The sequence below is a fragment of the Seriola lalandi genome, unplaced genomic scaffold (assembly GCF_002814215.2).
Source record: "Seriola lalandi dorsalis isolate HSWRI2012SDOR001 ecotype SW California unplaced genomic scaffold, Sedor1 jcf7180002054297, whole genome shotgun sequence".
Classification (NCBI taxonomy): Eukaryota; Metazoa; Chordata; class Actinopteri; order Carangiformes; family Carangidae; genus Seriola; species Seriola lalandi.
This window is the reverse complement of record NW_019524850.1, coordinates 285,161-312,075: the sequence shown is the minus strand read 5'-3', so window position 1 is coordinate 312,075 and position 26,915 is coordinate 285,161. Positions and strand designations below refer to the sequence as shown.

At 39.8% G+C, this 26,915-nt stretch overlaps 2 protein-coding genes across 8 annotated transcripts in view; one reads left to right on the top strand and one right to left on the bottom strand.

Moving 5' to 3' along the window:
* The first annotated feature begins 618 nt into the window (after positions 1-618).
* ppp1r12b (protein phosphatase 1, regulatory subunit 12B) lies at positions 619-19,271 on the top strand. 4 transcript variants are annotated; one of them, XM_087173988.1, is made up of 8 exons: positions 619-1,324; positions 5,925-5,941; positions 6,064-6,193; positions 7,358-7,462; positions 7,639-7,689; positions 7,871-7,921; positions 10,579-10,840; positions 12,572-12,646. In XM_087173988.1, the coding sequence occupies exons 1-7, from the start codon at positions 1,223-1,225 to the stop codon at positions 10,711-10,713; spliced, it is 591 nt and encodes a 196-aa protein (XP_087030114.1). In that variant the 5' UTR covers positions 619-1,222; the 3' UTR covers positions 10,714-10,840; positions 12,572-12,646. The 4 variants fall into 4 exon arrangements, with proteins under 4 accessions (XP_087030114.1, XP_087030115.1, XP_023261969.1 ...); XM_087173989.1 differs by lacking the exon at positions 10,579-10,840 and adding an exon at positions 8,698-8,765 and having other exon boundaries at positions 624-1,324; positions 12,572-19,271; XM_023406201.2 differs by lacking the exon at positions 10,579-10,840 and adding an exon at positions 8,695-8,765 and having other exon boundaries at positions 625-1,324; positions 12,572-19,271.
* Positions 19,272-19,379: 108 nt separating this feature from the next.
* The window catches only part of LOC111654988 (synaptotagmin-2-like), a 59,633-nt gene continuing 52,097 nt past the window's right edge, over positions 19,380-26,915 (bottom strand). For all 4 annotated transcript variants that reach the window (XM_023406195.2, XM_023406194.2, XM_023406197.2 and 1 more), the window contains one exon: positions 19,380-25,826. In XM_023406195.2, coding sequence (XP_023261963.1) covers positions 25,611-25,826 — 216 coding nt within the window. In that variant the 3' untranslated portion in view covers positions 19,380-25,610. The remainder of the gene's footprint in view (positions 25,827-26,915) is intronic.

Here is a 26,915-nt window from a genome sequence, read left to right as displayed (position 1 = left end):
GGCTGATCTGTGAGGTGCTGCTTTTGTAGTCTGTTATAATTGTCATGCTACATGGGCTTTTGTTTTCAAAGTGCCCTTCAATGCACTGCTTGTACCTGCACTTAGCTTCTCGACGGAAAAAAGAAGAGACTGGCGACCCCGCCTCCTGCCCAATGTCAGCTGGGATTGACTCCAGCCCCACCCCCTCACCCCCTCACCCCCCGTGACCCTTAAAGGATAAGTGGTACAGCTAATGGACGGATGTAAGAATGGATGGTAAGAGGAAATGTGGCACAAGTGCTCTCTGTTAACACCATGTAACACACACACACACAACATCATCTCCTCTCCATCACACTGCAGGGTGCACAGAATTACTTGACACCTCATGGTTGTTGATGGCTCCTCAGGTAATACTGTCAGTTGACCTTCCAGGACACAAACTGCTGCAGCCACCCCACCCCCTCGCCTCTGTGCTCCACCTCCCTTATCCCCGTCCACATCACTGGACAATTTTAGCCCTCAGTGCCGAGTCCGGCCGTAGCAGAGCTTCTGGCAGGCTGCCACAGAAAGCTGCCAAAGCTGAAGAGAGAAGGGAGAAGCAAGGGAGTTGGGGGGACTGGGAGGGTGACCAAGCAGTGAAAGGAGAAGGAGAGAGAGAGGAAGCAAGAGAGGGAGGGAGATGGAGAGAGAGTGTATAACTTTGGAAAACATAGGAAGAGGCAGCACAGGGAACAAACTTTTCTCTGTTGGCTGCTTTCTCATGGACTTTTTCGCATTTTATGAAAGACCTCAGTGTTGACAGAGCGGAGACAAGGGATGCTAATTTGTTTGCTTTCTAACTAAAGAGTTATTTCTCTGTTTTTGTGATCAGCAGATATTATTTTGTTTTGTTGTTCTTTGCATTTTTATCTGATTATCGCTTCACTGCCTGAGCTTTGAAGAAGGCGTAACCACACATCTGAAATCCTTCCAAATTTAGCCGCAGCTCTCCCCAGCTCATAGAAGAGTCTGAAGCTGGACAGAACACACGCACACACACGCACACACAAGCACACACAAGCACACACACACATACACAGACACACCTGTTGTTGCTGAGGATTCCCCGGGAACACAGTCATGGGCATCTGCGTCACTGTTGCTTGAGGGAATCTGTGCGTCTGTGCAGCTGTTATCTGGTGGTGGCCTCAGTGAATGTTACAGTAGAAGTTGACCTGCCTGTTGAGGGTAGAGGAGGGAGATGTCATCCTACTACCCACGCACCAAGGACCTGACTCGCACCAGAAAGTCACTGACAGATTCACCACCGTCCTCTCCGTCCCCTACAGACAAAAACTACAGAGTAAGACCAGAAGCTTTTCTTCTAGAGAAATACACCTTTTTGATTTTGAACTTTATGATGTCACCAATTTAACAGATGTGTCTAATTTTCATATCTCTGCATGTGTAATATGTTTTCATGAAACTGTTAAAAATGATGAAATGAAACTTGAAGAAAATATTTTATTTCCTGTAGGTGTTAGTGACTGATGCATAAACAAGATTTGTTTTTCTGGATTCAGACTTAATCTTCTAAGTCGGCTAGATACCTGACAGCGCAAACTAAATCGGCAGCTATATCTATAATTTATTAATCATATTTATCATATTTCAAGCAAAAATACCTAACAGCCTTAAATGTGAGGAATGGCTACTTTTCTGTATCATATAAATAAATCATAAAGTCAGATATAAGAAAGAAGTTAAAGACTGGGCATATTTCACCATTTTCATATAAATCTTTTAGGCAAAATTAAATAACCTTCAGAATAACTGATAACAGAAATCATTGTCAGTTTAATAAAGTATTATGTGTTTGGACATGTGCTGCTTGAGTGTATTCAGTAAAATGAGCAATTTCATAATTTCATTAACAGGACAAGAGTTATTTCCTGTTTCTCCTATTTTCTATGATTGTGCATATTAACATGAAGAAGTGCCACTCCTGATTCTCTAAATATTTTGATTAAAAATTAACAAATAACTTGCAAACCACTCATCATGTCAGCTTGTTTGATGACTTGTGAAAGAGAGGCGAGAATTTGCTCTGAAGCGCTGAGAGTCTGACCACACTTTCTGGAAAAGACTTTTGGATTGAAACATTCCTTGTGTAATTTCCTGTTATTTTTTTCTGTCTAAGTGGCTTATTCTCATGGGTGTTGTTTGACTGTTGTGTTTATGTCAGTGCATCAGACTTGAGCTGGACAGTGTGACAGGCACATTTAAAAGGGACAAACAGATGTAAAATTATGAAGCAATGTGATTCTGTCATGTACAGTAATGTCATGCAACATTACAGACGCTCTCATTGTGGTGCAAGTTCCCGGCGGTAAATGGCACCAATGGATGCTGTCATTCTTTTTGCTCTCTTCAAGAAGTGTCAGTCTCTTTGTGCTGTATCCATGGTGAAACTCAGGCATTAATTTTCCATGATGTCAGCCCAATCTGAATTGGCAGCGTTTTCATGGGAGAGAAAATGCAATGCAGAGGGGGTGGAATCAGACTGATTTGGTATTTTTAGCACTTGTCACAATGTTTTGATGAAAACCTGGTCCTGTTTAGTAAAATACAATGCCTGCTCCAGCTGTGAGCAGCAGGAAGAGGTATAAACATTAACACATTACATTACTGGATGACACCCATCATTAGACAGATGTGGGCCGTAGTAGGAAGTGACTAAGTACAAGTACATTTACTCATATACGGTACTTAAGTACAAATGTGAGGTGTAGACCTGTAGTTTACTTGAGTATTTCCATTTTATGCTTCTTATATAGTATCTTTTATAGTTTATAGTTTTACTCTGCTACATTTGTTATGTCAGCTATAGCTACTTTCCACATTAACATTTCACATTTAAAAAAAATGACAAGCTTATAAGACATAACACATCATTAAAGACATTTTGGCTTGCGACAGTGTGTCTATGAGTTCATATGTCTATAAATTATTAGCAGTTCTACCAAACACATATTTCCTCTCTAAACTTATCAGATGGTTTAAATAACTGTCAAGGTACAAAGAGAAACAGTTATGCACTACTTCATAAAATTCTTTTTTTAAAAAGTCAAGAGAATGGTTTGAAAAATGAATATAAATTTGTGTGGCAGAATTTGGCTTTCTCTCTCTTCAGCACCCTATTAATCATCTCACGACCACCAACATTTATGATATATTGGGACCCTTTTGAGGGGCCTGACCCTTAGGTTGGAGACCAATGGACTAAACTAAGTGTTTAAAACTAGCTCCACCTCAATCAGCTACAACAATAAAATGCTTGTTTACACACTGATGCATCATTATTAATAACAATGTCACATACAAGTCAGTGACAGTACTTTTAATTTGATGTTTTAAGCACATTTTGCTGATAATACTTTTACTTAAGTAGGATGAAATGCAGGACTTTTACTTATAATTGAGTATTTTTACATTTTTACAACTACTTTCGCTACTGGATGTGAAGCATTTTGAGTTGGTGCAGAAGAAAAAGAAGAGGAGGATGTTCTCAGTGGCTAGAAGGTCACTTCTGATGTACTGTTCAGAGTTAGTGGAGAATAAGGAGTGGCTGAAGTGAGGGAAGGTGAGTGAATGTGGAAGAAACGTCTTTTATGGTTGTGCGTGCAGTGTCAGCTCCAGCAGTGGGGGTGAAAAGAGAGAGAGAGAGAGAGAGAGAGAGAGAGAGAAAGAGAGAGAGTAGCTCAGATTTTCCTATAGCAGTCATCCAGTCTGCTCTGAGGGGAAGATGCTGTGACAGAGAGAGGGCACGAAGAGAAAGAAGTGAGATGGAGGGTGAAGATTTGTGTAATGATGATTTCATTGGCTTTTGAAAACTGCTGTTCAACAATATCATTCATACTTCTTAGCACTGCGCTAATGCAGGCAGCCTGTGTGTGTGTGTGTGTACCTCTGACCCCCTCCCTGACGGTGTTATAATGTTGGTCCTGGCAAACCATAAAACTGGAGGCAGTTACGTTTACAGAGCACCCGTGGTTCAAGCATGCACCCGTCCGTCAGATACAGTCTGATCCCCTGTTGTTTTCTAACCTTCGACATCTGCTCTGCCTCTCATAGTTTACTGCGCTGCATGTGCCACTAGTGGCTCCCTCTATTTTTCCTAACAAGGAAATCAGGTTGGTGCAGCTGCCATCAGAAGTAGAATTTAAGCTATGATTCAGTTTCTGCCTTTGGTTCCATGTGAGCAAAAAGTTTGATGATGCAGAAATACATGTAACAGCATGCATGCATTACTGTAAGGATTCTCTCTTTTACCCTATAAACCCCACAGGGCTCCCTCAAAATCTCTTGGGATTGTAATTAAGTTAGTAAGAAACTCATTTCACCAATTCCCTAATTGTGTAGTGTGAAATAGGTTTCTGTACAGGAACTAGTCTCTCTCATCTTGAAAGAGTTTGGTTCATATCCCCGAAAGCAGGCTTAATGATAATTTATTCAGAAAGTCCAATCATCCCACTTGATTAATGAATGTATATCGAATCTGATTGAGGGATCTCCTCAGTATTGCACAAAGAGATTGGAGTGAGTGAGAGCTCTTCTCCAGAGCTCCATCCTTGGCACTTTTTCATCTGAGGTCATGGAGGTCTGTTTTTTCCTGGATAGCTCTGCTTAAGCACATGACCACATAAGGACAGGCAGCGCTGGCTCAGTTATGTAAACACTTGCTGGGGAATAGCTCCTTTGACGCTGCGTGAAATATCCCCCTAACTCACCAAATGTGAGCACAGGAATAACTGTTCCTCTAGACATAAATCGTCCTTCTATAATGCACATGCTTTTAACCCCCGTCCACATCTGCTTCTTGTCTCGAACGGCTCGGACCGCCACACAAGATGTTTATTGCAAAGCGTTTTTTCAACAGAGTTGTTTAAAGACTCCAAATCTTTGAGTTTAGGAGTAAAGTTTATGAGTCAGCAGCAGATATTGCAAAGATCACTCTGGCCTGATATTATGGTATTTTCTCTCTCTCGCTCTCTCTCTCTCTCACTCTCTCTCTCACTCTCTCTCTCTCTCTCTCTCTCACTCTCCCTCTCTCCCTCTCTCTGACTGATAAACACTTTCAGTCATCCACCTCTCATGTGCCACGTTTATCAGCTGCTGGCAGTGATTTATCTGTTTGTTCAGAGCAGAAACGGATCTGGATGGAGGTCTGGATAGATAGAAATTTTTATAGTGGCGACTCAGTTCACCAAGAGTATGCAGCATATGACATTTACATCAGCACTCAATCAACTATGGGCCCGTCTTTGAGGGAATATGAACTCTGAAAACACGTATCTGAGTCAAATACAGCTAGAGAAAAAAATATATACAACTTCTGTGAATGTAGCAAAACATCCAGACCTCGTGGTGAAATGAAAACAAATTCACTTTGTGATCACAACGGGCAACTTGGCAGCCATGTGAGCTGGACTGGCCATAGCAAAAACCTGCCAGGACAGTCTGCTATCAGTTTGTTGTCAGAGGTCAGCCGTCCACCCGTCACACAGGAGATACTTAGCTTCCGATGTCATGATGTCATCTTTATACTGCAGGCATTTGTGTGGCAGCCGCCTATTCTAAAAGATTAACCGTGCTCACCGGGGAGGTTTGACCTGTGTGAACCCTGTCAGTGCAGTGATGGGGTGAAATATATCTCACTTCTGCATGCACTTTCTCCCTCTGGGACTTCAGGCCTCTGGACACGCTGTGATAATTCACTTGGAAGTTTTGCTTTTCCTCTCTGTTGTATCAAAATGGAAAACATTTCACCGCCAAGCCTCTGTTTGGTCTTATCAAACAAATAAATCTGGATCTATCCGCGAGAGAACATTTTTTAGACAGTGTTGTTCCCATGCTGTAATGCTGAGTGATGACGCTAACATGGCTTATTCTTTGTTTTTCAGCATGAAAGACTGTCAAGGTAAGGATTAGGCTTTGCTTTTTTCTCCTGTATCATTCAGCTGCATTTCCTGAAATAAAGAAATAAATGCCCTAAATAACTAGAGCTGTGTACTGATCTGATCTGATCTGTGTTGCCTCTAGATATGACTCCAGTGGAGAGAGTGCAACGGACAAACCACTGGGCCGCACCAGCTCGTACACAAGGAGAGAGACGAGACTGGCTGCTCTGAATAGACAAGAACAAGACTCCACTACCAAAGACTATAAGAAGGTAGAAACTATTACCTCAGTTTAAACAAGCACATTCCCTTGTGATTAAAAGCTGCAGTCCTGGATACAGTATGACTATTGGATCACCATGCAGATTTATGGATCTATTTTTTTAAATGCTCCAATAAGGGCAGCAGATGGATATTTAATTGGACTTTCAGATAATTAACAGTATCAGCATCTAGCTTTGTAATCTGTTAATAAAATCAGTATTAAAACATATTTTATGTAATATGAGGCTGCTGGACCACTAAATGTACAATATGACAATACTTCTTTATAGACAGATTAGCTTTCTACTGCCACAGTATGTCTATAAATGCTAACATGAAATAATAGTTATTTTTACTAAACTAATATAAATAAACACCATGTCAAATGACCATTTGGTAACATATTGTGTTTTAACATTATAAATGTATTTTATTGATAGTTCATTTTAATATGTCAAGTCATTTTAATGATGCTGAATAGTCATATCAAGTTATTGTGCACAAAATTAGACATTGTTCTTTACTTGATATACTTGGATCATCATAAAAATAACTAGGAGGGGACATTCTCAGCAGATTTTTCTTACTGTTCAAGATTTTCATGCATGAATGCATTGATTTCTTAATTATTCTATATGTACACCCATAGGTTGGCTTCTATAATATATCACTCCTAGGCCTGGTGTCTCCATAATTGTGTACATAATGTTACAAATCAAGACCATAATTCATCCATTCTCACAGTAGTACAGATGACTCATTGTTAGGGTGGAATTAGAAAAAAACCTACAAAAAAACATGCTAGACTATTGCCCAAGCTGAGGGGGTTTTCAGACTGTGAGGTGAGCCTCCTCATGAGGACACAGAGGGAAAGACGATGCTGAGGTGAGAGGCATTTAAGGTACTTTAAAACCCTTCACGCCCGGTTGCTGCAACATTTGAAAATGATTCTCGTCCTTGGAGTCATAACTCAGTCAAATTTGAACAAGCAGGCATGATACACATATTTATGGTTCAACAACGTCTCACAATTTATCTGTTCATTTACTTTTCCCATAACGTATTCATAATTATTTGTGGTATAATATATTTTTTACTTTAGGGTTTCAAATATTTACCTGTGAACTTTTTATTAATCCTATTCCTTAATCCTAATTTTCTTCTTTCTTCAGATGTATGCAGAAGCTTTGCACGAGAATGAGAGGCTCAAGTCCAGGTTGCAGGACAGCAAACAAGAACTGGTCAAGATACGTTCCCAGCTGGGGAAAGTCACTCAGGTACAGAAACTGTCAGTTCAGTCATCTTTTCACTGCTACACCATCATCCTTCTCCCATGGGTGTGGTGATGAAAGGTCATGACTGATTACTGTATGAAATTATGTTTAACGATAAATACAACCCTTCCAAGATTTCCTCAAATGCTTCACCCTAACGGCACCATTCTAACTTCTAGAGGCACGACAGGATATCAGAGAGGTCTACAGTACTTGAATCGGAGAAAAGGGTAAGTGTCTTGTCATCATTTTGGCATTTATCAAGATGGATGAACATCCACATCTTTCTTGGTATTTTTATTTCTTATTCTCCTGTCTACTTGAAATTATAGTCTAATGGCCTTTCACTCCTCAGGTTTCCAAGGTACCACAGGAGTATATTTATTTCAGTCCTTTCTTCTTTATTTACAGGAAAAACAAGCTCTTGAGAAAAGAGTGTCAGACATGGAGGAGGAGTTAAAGGTCAGTCCATGGAAAACTAAATTGTGCAGACTCAGCCTGGGTTTAAATGGCATCTACTTTGTCTCATATACAAGTTATGCTTCATTGATCTTTATAATATTTTTTATCCCAAAAACAATAACACTAACAGTCCTTGAATGCACACACCTCCAGCTAAGCCCCTCTTACTCATGCTAAATGTAGCACGCCTAAAGTGTTTTTACAAAGTAAAACATGCACATATAACACACTCCAGGGTTGTGTTTAGGCAGGTGGGTTGGGAGTCAAGGAGAGGGAAGGTTAATGCTTTAGGCTCATTACCCACAGTGTTCTGCTGGGCCACTTCCTGCCAGGCTAAGGAGGAGCTTGTGCTGCTGCTCCCCTGCTCCAATTATCCCACTGTTGGGGTGAACATTGTGACCTAGTTCCAGCTGAATACCAAACCCTGTCCAAGAGCAAAAAGACCTGCTTTTGTGAGACATTCCTGCACTGCACTGTGTGTATTCTGCTTCACAAAGAAACACAGGACATAGCAGCAGAGAGATTTCAGGCCTGAGTAGACGCGGTCTGCGTTGGATTCTGTGTAGAAGCAGTCCCAAATTTCACGATAAAGGTTACGATTTGATTGTTACAGCAACATTGTTATATTCCTCAAGAGAAATGAAATCATCGCTCCGGTCTGAGAAAATATAATATGCAGACACTGACGAGAACATTACAAATAGGACACATGCAGCAGTGTGGTACGCCAGCAGCAGATGTTTGACCCCCCCGTGTTGTCGTGGTTCCCTCAGCAGGACGCCCCACTGCGCTTCCGCTGTGGGTACCAGCCCTGAGGGCAGGCTGTCTCAGGGGAGGGGGGATGGTGAGTGGTCGCTATGACACAGCGGAGTGATTGACACCTGCCTGTCACCTCACGTGATTCTGTTCTGTCAGAGACAGGGGCATGTTTACACGCGTGGACACACACACATCACACTGTAACCTCAAATATACAAGTGTTTTATACTGTGAATGCCAGATAGGCACAGGCACATAATCCTCCTCAGGGAGCTGGCTTGTCACTCACTCACAAAGTCACTCGTTCCTTTTTAGCAAGGTTGAGATTCTTCACAAGGGGAACCTCTTTAGTTGTTTAGTCCTACACGTGCCAACCCGCGCCACCTAGTGGAAGGGAAAAATAGCAGCAACACCTTAGACCTACTGATATAGATGTGATTTTGTCTTCTACAGGCAAAGTAACAGCTGCTGTCGTTTGAGCACATTTTTTACACCATTATGAGTGTTACAACTGCTGCTGCTTTTTTGTTTGTGTAGCTATTTAAAACTTCAGTGGTGACACTCATTTTTCACAGTAGACAAAAGCGTGAAAAATTGCAGAGGCTGTTACTCTACTTGGCTGTAGACGGCGCACATCGGCACCTGTTTGCTGCTGTTACTTTTCTTGCCCACAGGGGGTGCAGCTTGGGTTGGGGGTTACCTCCTCAGGTCTGAAACTACTGGCACTGCGGCTCTGTACGTGACTGGGCCTGGTTTTGGATGTTTCACATCAATTGCACTGTTTCCTTGTTTTCCTTTTTAAATTAGTGTCCATGTGTCCAGAGTGTCTTACTTTATCCCTTCTTACATTTCTTACAGAAAAGCTGAATTATTCCTAACAGCTTCTGAAACCTAATTAATAGCAGCTGTGTTGAATTATCGCCAGCACTCGAGAGTGTAGTCAGATCTGATTTGATATCAAAGAGCTCAATATTACAAGAGTGTAATAAAAGATACTGGTCATTATGTATTCTCACCTCACTCTATCCTTTTCTTTCCTCTCGCCAAGGGCACCTCTCCAGAAACTGTGCTGTTTTATTCTAATACCAAGAGAACATTATATGCATGAATTGTTCGGTCTCAAACACAGTCTAGCTTCAAATTGCTTTTACAAATGTGTTTTGGTGTTGTAAGAAGAAGCTGGATGTCTGCCTTAATGTCATCCTCGGCCATATTCGTGTCTTCAAATTTGTTTTTGGACAGCCTGAAACTCTACAAGTGTGTGTATGTGTGTGCGAGTGCGTGTGTGTGCGTGCACACGCACGTGTGTGTGTGTGTGTATTCTGTGGTTTCCCCTCAGGAATGGTGTCAAACCACATTGAGGTTTACCCTTAAAAAGTCGGGCCAGGACGAGGGGGAAATGAATCATTTCCATTCCTTTGACTAATAACTGACTAGGCTGTTGTGCAAAGTCTGAAATTGTAGAGTTTTACGTTATGTGAATTTCTATGAATTTTAATTCCCTCTCCTTCGCAAATCTACGCATATAATGTAACACTTCAGCACCTCACCACTCTCCCAAGGAGAACTATCATCATAATTTGCTTTGCTTGTGGCAGCTTTTTGCTATTTCTCCTCGAATCTCCCTGTTGAGTAAATATTTGTTTATGCAAGTCTTCTGGTAAGTCCATCAGATCTAGTGTTCTTTTCCCCTGTGTGTGTGTAGGTGTATGGGTGCATACCTGTATGAGTGTACACGCATATATATATATATATAAATAAATGTGTATATATATATATATATATATATATATATATATATATTTACAGAGTTTCTGTCTTTTTCTTTGCACATGGCCTGCCTCCCCGCATGCTTTCTCTGTCTGCCCCTCTCTGTATCTCTCTCCTCCTCTGTGCAGGCCTTCCCTGCCTTGACTCAGGTCCAGACCTTACGGAGGGTGAACGAGTGTCTCCTGGCTGAGAATAGAGCCATGCTGCGCGCCCTTGCCCGCCTCTCTGAGACGGCCTCCATGCCGGAGACAGAGGACCTCTGATCCTCTGACATCACCTGTCCTCCTTTCCCCCTTGCTCTCCCCTTCCTTACAGCCACATACCTTCTACACTCCTACTCTCCTTCTGGTGCCTCTACAGCCCCCTCGTCCTCTGCTGTGTTCCTCTCAGGCAGGTCCTCTACCCTCCCAATGCTCACCCCTCCCCCACACTGCAATGCATCCTCCTCTGCACTCTTTTTTTTAACCCATTCTCCTTTACTGCCATCAGAGGGCAACCCTGCTGACCCTTCCTCCAGAAACATCTCTCATAATCCTCCTTTGAAGTGTATTTTTAGCTACATTCATGTAGCATGGGGCTTCACATGAAATAAGCACTACATTAGGGGTCATTTTTTTCTGATTATTATGTAAATTACATCGATAGTAGATCTGCTCCATAAAGAATAAATGCATTTTATAAGTATTGATCTTGAAACAGGGAAAAATATGCAGGTCCTGTGTAATGTAGTGTGTAATCAATACTAAGTTGTTCGCCAAGAAAATAGCCATTCTAGTCAATCTTCCAAAGAAAATGAAACGTGTGAGATCATTAGACTTCAAAATGAACAAGTTCTGTGCCACTGGGTGAGAGACACACACATACTGTGACTGATGTTGTTTCTGTGTGTGCTTTTGTTCATGGACCCTCTCAGGGTAAGAACAGACAAGCACGTTGCTTTAAAGGGATAGTTCAAAATTTGGGGAATACTAGTGCTCACTTTTCAGCCAAGAGTGAAATTACAAGATCAATACCAATGCGTGCACTAAATATGAAGCTAAAGCCAGCAGGTAGTAACCTTAGCTTAGCATAAAGCCTGGGGGAAACAGGTAGTCTGGCTCTGGTCATAGGTTAAAAAAATAGACCTACCTCTAATTTAATTTAAATGTAGCAACCTCACAGTGATGACATGACTCTGGAAAGTACCCACACCCTACCAAGAAATAATTCCAGCATCTAACCTCCCATAAAACCATGATTTGTCATTTTTTCATTTTGGTTTTTGTACAGATCTACATATAACATGTTATTTAGTGGGCTTCAGAGGTACCAGTAGGCAGATTTTGTTAGCGTTGGACACAGCCAGGCTAGCTGTTTCTCCATTGTGTTCAGTCTTTATGCTAAGCTAAGCCAATCAGCTGCTGGCTGATGCCTCATATTTAACATACAGACACAAGCGTGGTACTAATCTTCTTATCTAACTTAGGGCAAGAAAGCGAATGGGCATATTTCCCGTAATGTCAAACTATTCCTTTAACTGCATTTAGAGTACAGCGTTAAAAATTTTTTGTACTGCCTTTGTGGATTATTGTAACAAAGAAAATAAGATGGTCTCCGAAAGGTTATGAACATGTTGATGCGAGGTGCCTTTGCTCATTCACCAGTTTTGGTAATGTGTCACAGCTAGAGCAGAGGGTTACTGTTTGTCTCTAGTAGAGGGGAAATACTTTGACAAAGAGGGTGGTTATTTTTAGCCGTTGCTCCTCATGAGAGACATGACCTAGATTTGGGAAACTGACCCTCTCTCAGTTTCTCTCTCTTTGACTTCATTCTCTTTCACTGTTCACATGCAGAACATACCGTCAAAGTCACTCCTCACTGCATGATCAAGTACTGTAAAGCATGTCCTCATTAACTGGCCTCAAACTTTACTGAGAAACAACTTTTAGCCCACTTGTTGTTAGTGGTGATTCAACATATTTGATCATTAATGGTCCTGGTAATTAGCGTCATTGTACCTGAAGCTATAAATTACAAATTGTCTATCCACAAACCACTTGAACTATACTCCAAAGAGTGTATAGTGTAACTATGATGCTGTGATGATTTTCTAATAGAATTTCTTTCCCTCTACTGTCCCAGATCTTAACAGAGCTCAAGTCAGACAACCAGAGGCTAAAGGATGAGAACGGGGCGCTCATTCGAGTCATCAGCAAACTGTCCAAATGAAAAGATATCTGAACGGTCCTGTTCTGTGTCCATGGATGCTCCAACCCTGAAATGGCAGTTTATTTATCCATGGTACCCCAAGTTGTGACTCCTCTCTGAGTAATGGTGATGGGCCGTTTGAGCTGCATTGCAAAAATAAATTCCCATTGGGACTGGTGAAGATCTAAAGAGAAGTGTTCCGAAGTTTGAGGCAAATTTTCACAGTGTATGACGGAGTTACAGTAATTGTTTCTACTTGATTAGTTATTCTTACTTTGTAATATAGAGTATTTCACATTAACCAAATAGGGACCAGTTGTACTGTTTGACTGACATTTCAAGACCCAGTTCAAACAAACCCAGGGGTTTGCATGAAGATACTGATATAATACCCACACATCACATTGAGACATCACGTTTGTTGCTACATTGTGCACTGCATAAAAGTATTTTAATGTTGTCTTATTTATGAAAGATGAGAGAAGCCAATTATGGTATTGATTTTTTTAAACTACTGAAATAATCATGCCATATCTGGGTTAAACATGGGGAAAGTGGCTGGAGTCTCAAGGCCCCAAAGGCCAGTTTGGAATGACTATACATTTGGAAAATCAATATTTTAATTTGAATATATGATCAAAGGGGTAAAATGAAGCCTTGCAAATTACAAATTAACGAAGGAGCTTTGGTTCCAGAGGAAATTATGTGAGCCTCCCATGAAGTGACAACAACCAGCAGAGAAGCCTTGCAAGATGCAATATTTGCGCAAAACTCAGGCGACATTGAAATGAAGTATAAAAAATGTTCTATCATCTCTGAGAGAAGGCGTTTCAAATACGGTAGCTGCAAACTTTTCATTTCCTCCATAAAAACGATATCAAAGGTTCTGTAAACGATCGTCACTGCCACTAGATAAGGTACTACACCAGCAGCATCTCAGACCAAAACAAAAGAAATGCTTCGTCGACCACAACGCCCCTCACGTTCTCAGTCAGCAAGGTGTTACAGGTGAAAGCGGCTACCAAACTCACAACAACAAGCACAACTGAATAAAGCGTACATGACAGCCAAAAAAAAAAAAAAAAAAATGGAGCTACAACCATTACCCTAGCCATTGGCCGTGATGCTACACAGGCTAGCCATAGCAATCGCTAAACACATTCATTATATCTGTAACAGATAAGTTAGCTCACGTTGTCATGGCTACTGTAGCCGGTCACTAACGAAAACAGACATTTAACATTACGGAGTCATCAAATTACTTACATGTGAAGGAGAAGAAAACACAGTTCTGAGTCAAGCTGGATCCCTGAAGCTTGTAGGGCTCTCCATCTTGGTAAACCCAGACCAGTAGTAGCTAGCCTAGGGGATAAATAAAGTATCTATCTATCATTAAATTCACTCATTAGAAAGCTGATAGGGCTTACTGGCACTGGAAACATGCCTTTGATGGTAAAAAATTAAAAGTTCTGACAGAGGTTCAAATATTAGTAGAGGCTGGTAAGTGATTTTAAGGTTTGAAAGATTGGAAGACTTACCAAAATAAGAGCAAAACAGTAAAAACAGTTGCACAAATCACCTTAAGGTTTCCTTAAAACGCTCACTATTTTAGCTTTTCTCCTTAATTAAACCATTGCACAAACACCTTAAGTTAAGATTTTCCTCACAGGCTACATTTTGTGCTTTACTTCATTTTTCAGAGGAAAATATTGAACTTTTTCTCCACTATATTTTATTGATTTAAAAGAGTTAAAATTTTCTTTGCAGATTAAGATTTAAAATAAGTTGCACTCATACTGTTTGATCAATATTCAACATGGAAAAATATATGTCATGTCATAATATTATACCACCGTGCCACCTTCAGAAGTTTATAATAAGATAATGGCCACGATGGACCACAAGCCACAAATAGCGATGACACTCATGACGGGCCAGAAGTGTTCTCTCCATGCAGATGTCTTTTTATTGTTTGCAGACACAGTCGAGTGCTTTGAGATGTTGGCTTGTAAAGACTTGACAATGACTACTTCTACACGTGGTTGTTCTGACAGGATTACAAACTTAAGTGATCTCTTCCCGCCAAGCTTCTTGGTGAGATCTTTGATGACGGCCCTGCAGATCTGTTTGATGTCTTTGTCATTGGGGCAGTAACTGTCACTCACAGTGAGTCCCTGCAGCGTTTGGTCCACCAGTTGTTTGGCGTAGGCTGCCAATTGCTCCTCCGTGCAGATGTCCAGAACACGGGACTTAGTGAGCAGGGTGACAAACAGCAGGGTCTTGTTGATGGTCTCTGCGATGGCTTCAAAGCCAGAGGAAGGAGAGTCAGCAGGGTCGGTGTTCCTCTCTGGTGTCTTCATGGAGATCTCGTTCTCCTCTTGGGTGAGATCTATGGTCTCTATATCCTCTTCTGGGAGACTTGGCTCTGCTGTGGCTTCACAGCTGGAGGCAAGGGAATCAAATTCTCTGCTTGGTGGCTCCACAATGATTGTAGAGGTGTTTGACTGGACAAGGATCCGTCTTACACCACGGGGAAAAGAAGTGAATCCACTGAGACGAGCAGTTGACATGTTGGGAATGGCGTCCCCCATTCCAGCTCTAATGCTGTCGTCCAAGAACAGGAGCAGCTGAGCCTTGAGGTGAATTGTTCTCCATCACAGAATAATTTGTGTCTTGAAACTGGGAGCTCAGATAGGCGTGTGTATCTCTGGTGAGGTCTTCAGTACAATGATCAACAACCAGGGGAACTGTAAGTTTACTTCACATACATGTGTCTTTGATACACAGCTGATCAAGGCAAAATGAATGAGTAATCTAGAATCTGATGTAGTTACTTCACAGGATCTAAAAGCTGCTGCAACTTGCTCGCGCACACGTGCGTGCATATGCATATTGCAGCAATCCTACACTCGCGCATAGGCACGTACGCGTGCGACTCCCAGCGCTGTTTTTTCTGTTTTCATCAATTATGTAATTTAGTTTGAATGTTAATGTTGGATATATATGTATGATTTTCCATCAGATAGTTACTATAATAATAATGATGTGATTATATCGGGCCGTTACTATTTTAGCATCATATACACGCGCTGGCAACAAGTGGCAGCAAGTCCGCTTAGCGCTTAGTTTTTTGCAATATATTTTTATATATTAGTATATTTTTTGTCGAGTGAAGTTTTTTATTCTACGTCGTTGTTTCGTCTGACGATGGAGAAAATAATGTACACGAAGGAAAAACTTCTAGCTTTAAAGTGAACCAGATATGGCGTTGAGCATCCCATACTGGCTGAGCTGAAGAAGTATCGTGGATGCAGAGCTGGGGCTAAGCTAAAGGCTAGGAGATGGACATATAAGAAGTATGATGAACTGGAGGCACTTGTGAACAACCAGCGAGCGTAGCGTGAGTGTAGTGTATGTGTTTCACGGAGACATGGTTAAACGACAACACTCCCGACCGTTGTGTACATGATGATGAGATAGTATGAGCAGACAGAGATGCCAGAGCAAGCGGGAAGAATAAAGGTGGAGGACTGGTTCTGCTTGTGAACAATAGATGGTTCAATCCCGGTCACATCACAGCTCAGGAGAGGATCTGCTGTCGGGATATTGGACTGTTGGCAGTCGGTCTTAGACCATACTATGAACCGAGGGAGTTCTGTCACATCGTCGCCATTGTTGTTTACATTGAACCACGAGCGGAGCCTGTAGTCGCGTTTGACGTCATTCACGAGACTGTGCGAGAGTACAACAATGAACTAATGGACACATGAATTTCCCCTAGGGCAGGGGTCTGCAACCTTTACTATTAAAAGAGCCATTTCTGGCCCCTCCCACAAATAAATAACATCTGAAGCCGCAAAACCTATTCGACCCTTAAAATGAAGATAACACAGCGTTAAAGTTTTAATATAGTCATACTATATATAAAAGAACCATAGTTTATTGCATTTATGAAATTATAGAACTACAAAAAACTGTTGACATTTTATTGCTGTTTTTACCCGTTATAACAAAAGAAAACACCAAACTCTTATGAATATGAGAAAAAAACACTGGCATGTGTATGCCTACTTTTAAATAAAACACAGAAATATGCAGGCCTATTAGAGTCCTTCTCTTATTTGTGAATGATTAAAAAAATAAAAAAGTAACCCACTTTGAAATAAATAAAACATTAAAACACACATAAAACATTTTTTTTGGATTTATCCATGGTTAGCTTACCGGGGATCTGAAATTCTAAATTAGCCACCTATCGGCAGCAGGAAGAGGCGATAGGCTGTAAACGTTGCTATGGAGACGTTGTAAGATGTGACGTATATTTTAATCGATGAAATATTATCAGTATTAAAAGAAAAGAAAAGAAATTCATCCTTTGGATTCATCTGCTGGCCATGAAAATGACACTGACAGAGCTGTAATATCACCGATGAAGCTGGTAAAAACTTTAAAAGCTTTATGCATATTTTATGGGGTCAGCGGCCAACCGGATTTGACCACAGTACTCCACATGGCCAGTTTGCCTGTGCTCTGGTGTCTTATCTCTTTCTTCCTCACAGGCCATTTTAGACAAAACCATAGTTTCTTCCATTGAGGAGATTGTGGAAGGTCACCAGAAGGCTGCACACCATGCACCATGCCATCTCACCTGTGAGCAGTGCCTGTGTTTATAAATGTGGGAAGGACCAACAGTTTAACAAAGAGGGACACATGCACTTACATGTACATATACATATGCATGCACTAACATAAGCGCTGTCAGACCAGATACCAAAACAGAGAAAACAAAGAAGAGAGAAACTCTAACTACAACACACACAGAGGAGGTGTGACTTCATTCTCTGCTCAGGACGCCATTACTCCATTATATCTTTATAGAAGATAGAAATAGTTCTTTGCTGCTATATTATTGTTTAAAATCTCGTTTACAGAACCTTAAAGGTGTATGTTCTAGGGTGGACTTGCTTAGACTGAGTTGTGAACCCATGACTTCGCTGTAGAAATCTGTCGCTAACATCAGACAAACATCATCTGCATTTTTCTACAGTTCTCTAATGCAGCTTATGGTCCAGTGCATCATGTTGCATTACAACATCAACCCTGCAAACCATTTCCAATTGCTTCGATCATTTTTATGACATTCAGTCAAGTCTGTATCATTTTAAAAATGAATTTATGCTTGTTTTGAATAAATTTCATTTTTGTGATGATAAGGTCCCCACTGTACTTGGTAATTGGAGGGGGCTGTACATTAGCCTGAAAAGCACAATACTTGGTATATGCACTTTGTACAGAAAGGATGGTGTTGGTCTTTACTTACTTGGGCATCACTAGCAGCACTGTATTATCTTACAGTACATTTTCCATAATGTAATTGAATGTTTTCCAGATTCTGTTGTGCAGTTTTTCATGTGCTCGCATTTTTTGTTTTGCACGTCCTTCATATCACATCCTTAAAACAGCAGAATGGCTACACAGAAGAGACAGACTGAGTGTGTGGGAAAGACAATGTACTATATAATGTTTTGTAATAGAGATATATTTATTTATTTATGTGTTTCTTAGTTTTAATCTTTATACATTGTTTACTTGGTTTTCTTTCAAAGGATTGCAGCAGTTATTTTGCTTGTCCTGTGGGGCATCTTTGTGTTGGGTGATGAAAACACAAATGCCAAAATCATCCAATGGTAGATGTGCTGTAAATCACTGCTGACCTTTTAGCATCCACAATATTGTCTAATCTTAAACATCAAGCACAATCCAAAGTTTTAGGAATAAACCTTTCATTTGTGTGGTGTACTTACATTTTAACATTCTGTTAACTCATTGGCTGATTGAACGATACACTGAGTTGCCAGTTTATTAGGTAAACCTTGGTACTGATGCAATCGAATACAACAGCCCTGCTTTAATCATAACAGTTATGAAGCTTAACAGCTTCTGTACAGTCATTACGGAGGCCACATTTACAGGAGCTACTGCATTGTAATGCATTATATCGAAGTGTTCTTCAATATCTGGGGTCCACAACACATCTGAAACATTAAAATGCTCATCAATGAGCATATTTTAAATCTGAAATTAAGATAAAACCAAGAAGGAGAAAGCCACTGTTTTGGAGTTGCACTATCACTTTCACTTCATTGTAAGGGTTTAGAGGAAAGGCAGATAAAGTCATAGGTTGAAACAGTGTGTTATCTATGTATCATATAACATATCCAATGCATAAAACTGCTAGACTAAGCTTCACATTTAAAAGTCCTTTAGCTGTAGAATCGCTATAAGTGGTGCGCTGGAGACATGAATGATTTTGGTGTATGTCTTTTTCTTCACTTAGTGGGTGAGTTGACCGAGGTCCCCAGTGCTTGATGTATTCTTTTAACAATGTGATGGTTTTTGAATCCAACCAGGGCAGCATGCTGTAACACCATTATTATCTTTGGTCACATCTAGTAAAATGATTTACTCAAAATGATAAATAAGGAACAGTATGTGTCAGCTTTTCCTACATGTGCTGTAGATATATTGAACTATGCAGAGTATTGTATTGGAAAGTTTGAAATGTGTTGATGATAGCTTAATATGCTCACATTGGTTTACTCACTTGCCTTAATAAACTGTACAGGGATGGAAATGTTCCTCTGTGTGACATTATTACAGTGCACATCAGAAGCAGAGAGTTTAATATTATTAGCAGCCAGCTGAGCTGAACACACTTTATATTAAGCACAAACAAGTCATGGTAATTAAAAGGCCTTTATTTCCTATTTGTTTTTTACAGAACTGGTAACACATATGATAAATTTGTAATAAGTTATTTGGTTCCCTTGATAACTTTATAAGGATCCCCAACGTTTGTCCACATAAGGGTCAAGAGGAGTTTGTGAGCAACGTTTGTGTCCAGTCAAGGGCTAAAGCATGCGATCCACAGTAGGCACAAGTACTGACATGAACACGCGCACCACGACACTAGACACGAAGAAACACAGCTAGAGGACACAACCTGGCTGTCCTCCGATGCTTTAAAAGATGATGAAGAAGAGAAAGAGGTGGAAAAATAAAAAGAGTCTTCAGAATACAGTTGCACCAAGGTGGAGGACTAAGCGCTCAAGAGGGGAGTTTGGTACGGTCCTGCATGTTTGGCAGTATACAGTATGTCCATGTTGTAAACATGAAGGCCGGCATTCTTTATGCTCAGCAAAAGCAGATTCAGTGGAGAACTCAATGAGCCTGCTTCCTATTCAGCATAATGATACTGATGGTACATATCTGGTAACATATAAACAGGACAAGGACACAAACAAAAAGCAAGAGAGAGTATGGCGACATGTTTCTGGCATTGATTCAAATACAGTCCTACATTGTACAATAGAAGTATACATCACGAAAACAAAAAAGACAGAAGGAGTGATTGCACATATGTACAAGAATACAAAGAAGAAATACAGCGAGTAATAGAGGAGACAAGACAACATGTTTCAAAGTGGTGTCTTTACCTGCTGAGAGGCTTCTCAACACATTTTGACAAGGTGGCAAATGATCTTACTGAACTTTGGATGTTTTCCCTTTTTAAATCCCAGCGTTTGTTTTTTTAAAACAAACAAACAAGAAAGAAAAAAATAAAACACAACAAGCTGTGTGAACGGTGCTCTAAAACTGTCTCTGCACAGCTGGAGCAGCACAGTTTTAGATGCAATTGTGCATAAGGTATTGGACATCTACACAGCTATCAACAGAACAGATTAACCCCCCCATATTTAAAACATAACTAAGATTGTTTGAATATTACAGTCATACACACAAAGATGTACATTTAAGAATGAGTCATGTGTCCGGTGCATGCAGACCTGTACTGTATATTGTAATTCTATATCCCAGTGCTTTGTTTTTGCACCATCTCTGCTAAAGGGCCTACACTTCATTGATTTAAGCTCCCCCATAGAACTTAGATGTCCGGTGGTCACGTGACTGTGGTGAGTCGAGCAGTGAAAAGAAAGAAAAACAAAAAATAAATCTCTTAAGTGTGCTATAAATTTACCTGTAACCACATTTGCCTCATCATTTGATGTGTTCTGTTTGCATGGAGTCAAACAGTGGTGAGTAATGCAGGCAACTGTAATCAGGTACTGGCAGTATTTTTGAAACGCACTGAAATCTTGTATTTGAATTACTGTCAGTGCATCATTTGGTCACAGTCAGTAGCATTAATGGGACGCTGAAGAAATATAATATTGCATTAGATAATGTGCGGCATCACACAACACATTGAATGTTGTTGCCGGGACAGGTAGATGGCAGTTTCATGTTTATTTCAGAGAAAATTCAGAGACTGAGGTGAACTCAAATATATAGTTTGAAAAGTTGGGAAATGCGCTAATTGACTTTCTTGCTGAGTTAGAAGACTGACATCACTTATCAGTCATGTAAGTATGAAGCTAGGGCCAGGACACAGTGAGTTTAGCTTTGCACATAGATTAGAAAGAGGATGAAACAGCTAGTCTGGCTCCGTAGAAGTGAAAAAATCTGCCTACCAGCACCTCTAAAGCTCATTAATTAACACGTTAAATCTCATTTGGTTAATCGGTAAACAATCTAAAATGTAAGAATGACAAGCTGCAGTTGTAAAGGGGATTATTTCCATCTGAAAGCAATGACTTCCTGGAGTCTTTTTGTCACTGTGAGGTTACAAGGCAACCATCGGAGACTGGTTTGAGCTCTATAGATGCTGATAGTTGGATTTTTGGACAGAGGCAAGCTAGCTGTTTCCCCTTGTTTCTCCCTTGTTCCAGTGTTCCAGTCCAATGCTAAGCTAAGCTAATTATCTCCTGGCTCCAGCTACATATTTACCGTACGAGAGTGGTATTGATCTTCTCATCTAACTCTTTGCAAGGGAGCAAATTTCTCAAAATTTTGAACTATTCCTTATAATTTCATATCATGTGCATGACATAATATGTATTACTATATTCTTAAATACTTTTTTGTCATGTCCTTGTGAAAATCATAACTTTATGCATAGTTCTATGGGAGGGATTCAGACCTAAAACTTGGGTGCCACTGTTTTAAGTTTCTCTCTTGTCGCTTTAATATTGTTGGAGCTCTAACTATTCTGTTTTGCTGCTTCAGAAGTTTTCCAAAGGAACCAACAAAAACCATCAATTTTAGCTTTAGGTTGCCAGCAGTGTGTTATTGATTGTACATGTAGTTACTAGTACATGCTCCTGCTAAAACTGGAAGAAGAGAAACTTGAAGAGAGACCCGGTTTGGTTCATAAATTGCACTCAGCCCAAGAATAGAACACACTCTCATATATATATCTATATATATATATCAATATATAATTTTAGCAGTATTAGTGAGAACTTATTGTGATATTATATCTATTATTTATACTATCAAAACAAGGCATATACGTTACTAACCACAATACTGTAAAATCAACAACCTCTATTGAACAAGGACATCAACAGCTCTGAAAGTAGAAAAAGACACACTCACTCTACTAAACTCACAACTGTTCTCAATGCTCACATATACAGTTAAATGGATTTTGCCCTCTTGATGAACAAAGACCTCTGAACGGAATGTAAAAGAGAAACACTGGCCAAGGAAAATGAAGACGTCAGATTTTTTTTTTTCTTCATAAATAAACTCTAGCTACTCAGCTGAGCTCTAAAGAGTTAGTGCTTGAGTTTTATGGCTTTAGTTTTATCTTATTCATTTATCTTCTTTACACGTACACGTAATTGTATAATAAACACAGTAAAAGAGACACAGCCGTGAAGGGTTTCAGGTCATTTAAATAGAAGTGAAAAATAAAAACTTCCAAGTGAAGAAAGAGAGAAGGGATTCCAAGTCATTTGTGTTCACTGGAATGGGATTATTCTTCTTTTGGCCCCTGGAAATGGATTTTGTGTAAAGATATGATCCGATAGACTTTATTCTGGGTCAGTACTGGCACTAATAATGGCTCCCACTCCCACCTACAGATTGCAGAATTATTCAATCTTCAAAGTTATTTCAGAAAAACACTGTGCCAAAATCTGCTGTTAGAAAATAGTCATCTTATAGACTTGGAGACCCCATCCCCATTCCAAACATTAAAATCAAAATCATATATCTATATATTTATCTATATATATTTTTATATGTATATATATAGATATATATATATATAAAAAGAAACAAATGGCAATAAAATTCTGAATTAAGTCAAACATTGGCCTTCAGATAAGTGCTGAAACAAATGTATGGCAGATAAATGGCAACAAATAAAAATTTTGACCACAAGGAGTTAGATAGCAAGCATGCGGCTACATTTTCATCCTACATGAACTCACACACAGTACTGGACGACACACTTGCTTAAGAATTTTTCAGGCGTGGAAAGGTTCTTATTAGTAATAGTACTGTAATATTTGTATGACATTCTCTCCAATGACCCTCATGGAAAATAAATACGCATTTGTTTCATTTAGAAAATATACAGTGCATCTTTTTTTTTTCTCCCTTCATTGTGTTATTAAAATGACAAATGACACCCATTTACGTACACGAGATATTTTTGCTTCGTCTCTAAAACATGCTCTTATGTACAGTATTTTGTATAAACATGCAGTATCAACATGTATGAACTATGTATATAGGCAAAACTACACACCAATGGGTTGCTCGATTGCTTCCATGTTGCCTTTTCTTTAGTGTTGCTTCATCAAAAAAAGAAAAATGGTGATGTGAGGTGAAAAACAATGTGAGCATGGTCTAGGTTGGTTATAAAAACATAAAGAGTTACAATTTCCAACAGAGAGAAAAATACAAGAGCCAGCATTCATTAAATTCCAAAATAAAGAAATAAATTGTCATCCTGTTTAAAATGTTGACTGCATTTCTTTCTTCTTTTTTTTTGCACACAGTCAACAGGTAGTTTTTGCTGCTGGTGCTCACACAGCGCTGATTTGAATTAACTAGACTTACAACCAGGTATTCTGGAGTCGAGGCACCTGGCTAATATCAACATATTAATCAACAATTAATATTTCACCAATTTATTCAAGGCCTGATGAGTTTGGATTTTGTCAAAAGATAAAAGTTCATCCTGAAATTTTCTCTCCGACAGAATATTAATTCACAAATACACTGAAGCGTGAACTGATTACATTCTGTGAAGGAGCCAGGGAGCAACATTAAGTTGAACTGTGTCTCTTTTCCTATCAGAGGAGTTCATTTATATGAGGAGACCTGTCTGGTGTGCCACATGTGCCACAGAAAAATTCAATCTCACAACATTTTATCACAAAAAAATAAAAAATAAAAAATAAAAAATACACAGACCACAGAACAGAATAATACCCAGTAGTGCAATTAAATTCAACAGTTTGGTAAGCTGTGTATAAAATACACATGGATCAGTGCCTTCTTCCAGACCATATCCTTGCAATCAAGTGAGAAACGTAATGTCCAAACAATCTAAAAACTTACACAAAAAGGCAAAAGAAAACCTAATATAATGCACTCCCTTGCTCTTTTTTTTTTTTTAAACCAGCTATTCTTAACATAAATAATTAAAGCTCTGGTTTCTGAGGGTACTTAAACATAACATTTGGATTTAAAGTGCTTGAGGAATAAAAGTGTTTTAAGTAAAATATAACTGGATAAATAAAAGGAGAAGGAAGAGAAGAAGAAAAGAGAAGAAAGAAAGAAAGAAATGAAGAGAACAACACCGCTAACTGGAAGGCGTCCCTGGTAGTTGAAAATTGCTTATTTTGTTACTTGGAAGGCTTGTCTCCTTTATGACTGTAAGACGGTTATAGGGATTCCTTTGAAGTAAAACCCCTGTGTCAAGTCCATGACTAATGGCAGTAGCACTGAACAAGTGAGATACAGAATCAGAGGCGTTAGGAGGGGAGGTGGTAGACTGCAGGCAGTAATCGACACTTTGTAAATATCATGTCATTGGTGGTTGGAATCAGTCTCTGTTGTACCCCGCTCTGATATTTCCTCGCATTTTTGTTGTTCGGATGACAGACGCAGCCTTTTTGCACAGTCAAAAATACACAAATACCCCCCCTCCCTTTTTTTTTTTTTTTTTTTACTTAAAATCCATCACTTCCTCCCTCTCCCCTGACGTACCATTTCATGGATAAACTAGCACTAGTCGCGAGCCTTACATCACCAAAAAAAACAAACAAGTGGTCAAGCTTTTGAATCCAACATTTCTTTCTCATCAAGTGGAGTATTAGAATAATAACAACCCGTTTAGAAAAAAAGGCATGGAGTTTCAGTTTCCTCTCAGTTTTCCTGAGACGAAGGGTGGAAGGTCAACTAATCAAAACGGCAGTGTGTTTGTGGGTAACCGGATATGTGCCTATCCCTACTCGCTACCCAACTCTAGGAATGTACTTCAAACTAACAGAATCTTCTAGTATGATAACTGGCAGGTGTGGAACATGGTGCACAATACACCTAAGGAATGAACCTGCTTGTGTTATTTCTCTATCTTATGGCAGTATAAAGCATTTTATTATTAAGCACTATTCTAAGCAAACTGTGTCACTAAAGGGAAGGGGTGAGAAGTACAACATGAGTGAATGTATGTTTTATCCCCTCTATCAACAGATTCCCATATAGCACGCTTACTGTTCTTCATAGTCTACTCTGTATTCTTATTAATGGAACCACAACCCCAATACAAAAATAGATCTAAAGGAAATCAACGGAGTCTCTGTCCATCCTGTAACTTGTCTTATTTTCTCAATGACATGATTTAATATAACATGATGATTTTTAAACTATATTTCCCATCATGTTGAATGGTATTTATGGATCTTTTGAAAGGTGGCAGTGGGAGAGGTAAGGGGGTGGAGTGGATGCACAGTCGGGGTGTTCTTCTGGAATATACACTGATATGTGGGGCCTGATGGGAAATACATGGGTAGACAGGTGCAGGTGGGGGGCGATGTGGTCTGGTGGGAGTTTACTTCTTGGCATTCAGGGCTGCGAGGGAGGCATCCACCTCCTCCTCTGGCTGCAGTGGATGCCACTGGGCGATGGGACGACGGGGGTTGGCCAGCATGTCGGACCAGTGTTTCAGCCCGGCCCCTGTGGACTTGCTTCCCACCCAGATCTTCCCAATGGCATCGTTCTTTCCAATCTTGTCATAATCCAGCACTGTGATCACAGCTTGGATTTTCTGGGGAAAATGGGGGGAAAACATTACAACAAGGCTAATTGTAATTCTAAGTACTGTTGGTTTTGGTCACTTTTTAAAAATAGCCTTAAACCAATAATTCTGCTTTTATTTCAAAGTGAATTATCACTGAACTCTCATGCTCTAGGGAGATTTAAAGCATCTTTCAGTGTACTGTCTTAGCTTTCTGGTCGCAACTTTACTGTGTTGGTTCATCATTGCGTCGTTTCCAGCCACAGCATGGAGCTTGTTTTTGGTGAAAAATTGACCAAAACCCACTGTACAATATCTTCCCAGGTCCAAAGAGCAGACAGACACTATTAGCAACTAGTTGGTGAACATAGTGGAGCACTTGGCAGCTAAAGAGCCAGATAGTTCCCTCTGGATTTGGTGGTGGAGACCAAAACAGTGCTAAAAATGAGAGATAATTGGCCATGTAGTCAGAAATATGTCTAACAACTTCTGATATGTCAATGATGTGTTCACACCTTGTTTCTGCTGACCCCCAAGTGGCCGAAAAGGTCAGTTATTGAAGGCTTAAAGGACAGGATAGGATTTTAAAACAATTCAGATGTTCATTTAAAAACATTTTTTTTCTTTGTGATCATTCCTCATGTTCATACTGGCCTTCTGGATTTCTTCTTCATGTGATTTCAATGTAAGTGAGGGGGACAAAATTCACAGTCCTCATTTCGTCCAAAAATAAATTCAAATGTTAATGTTAATATGAGGCTTTAACTGTTTCCATCCAACATCTTTTCCATACTCTACATACTGCACTCATGCACACATCTACCCTGACCACCGACTTAACTGATGAACACATCCCATGATATCCTTAGTTCTTTTTGTCAAAACTGCTCTATCTTAATTTAAATAAACAACCATTTGCCTTCATTCTGCGTCTCCCTCACTTTTGTCATGGCTTTAGATTCGGGTCGTGACAATGATCTGACACTTTGTGACAAATTGTCCACATATACAGGTCTGTTCACATCCTCATCTTTAACCTAAATAAGCCCATCTTTATTTGTCATATGCACATAGAAGAAAAAATGTCAACAATGTCACTATTTCTTTTGTCTTTCATGT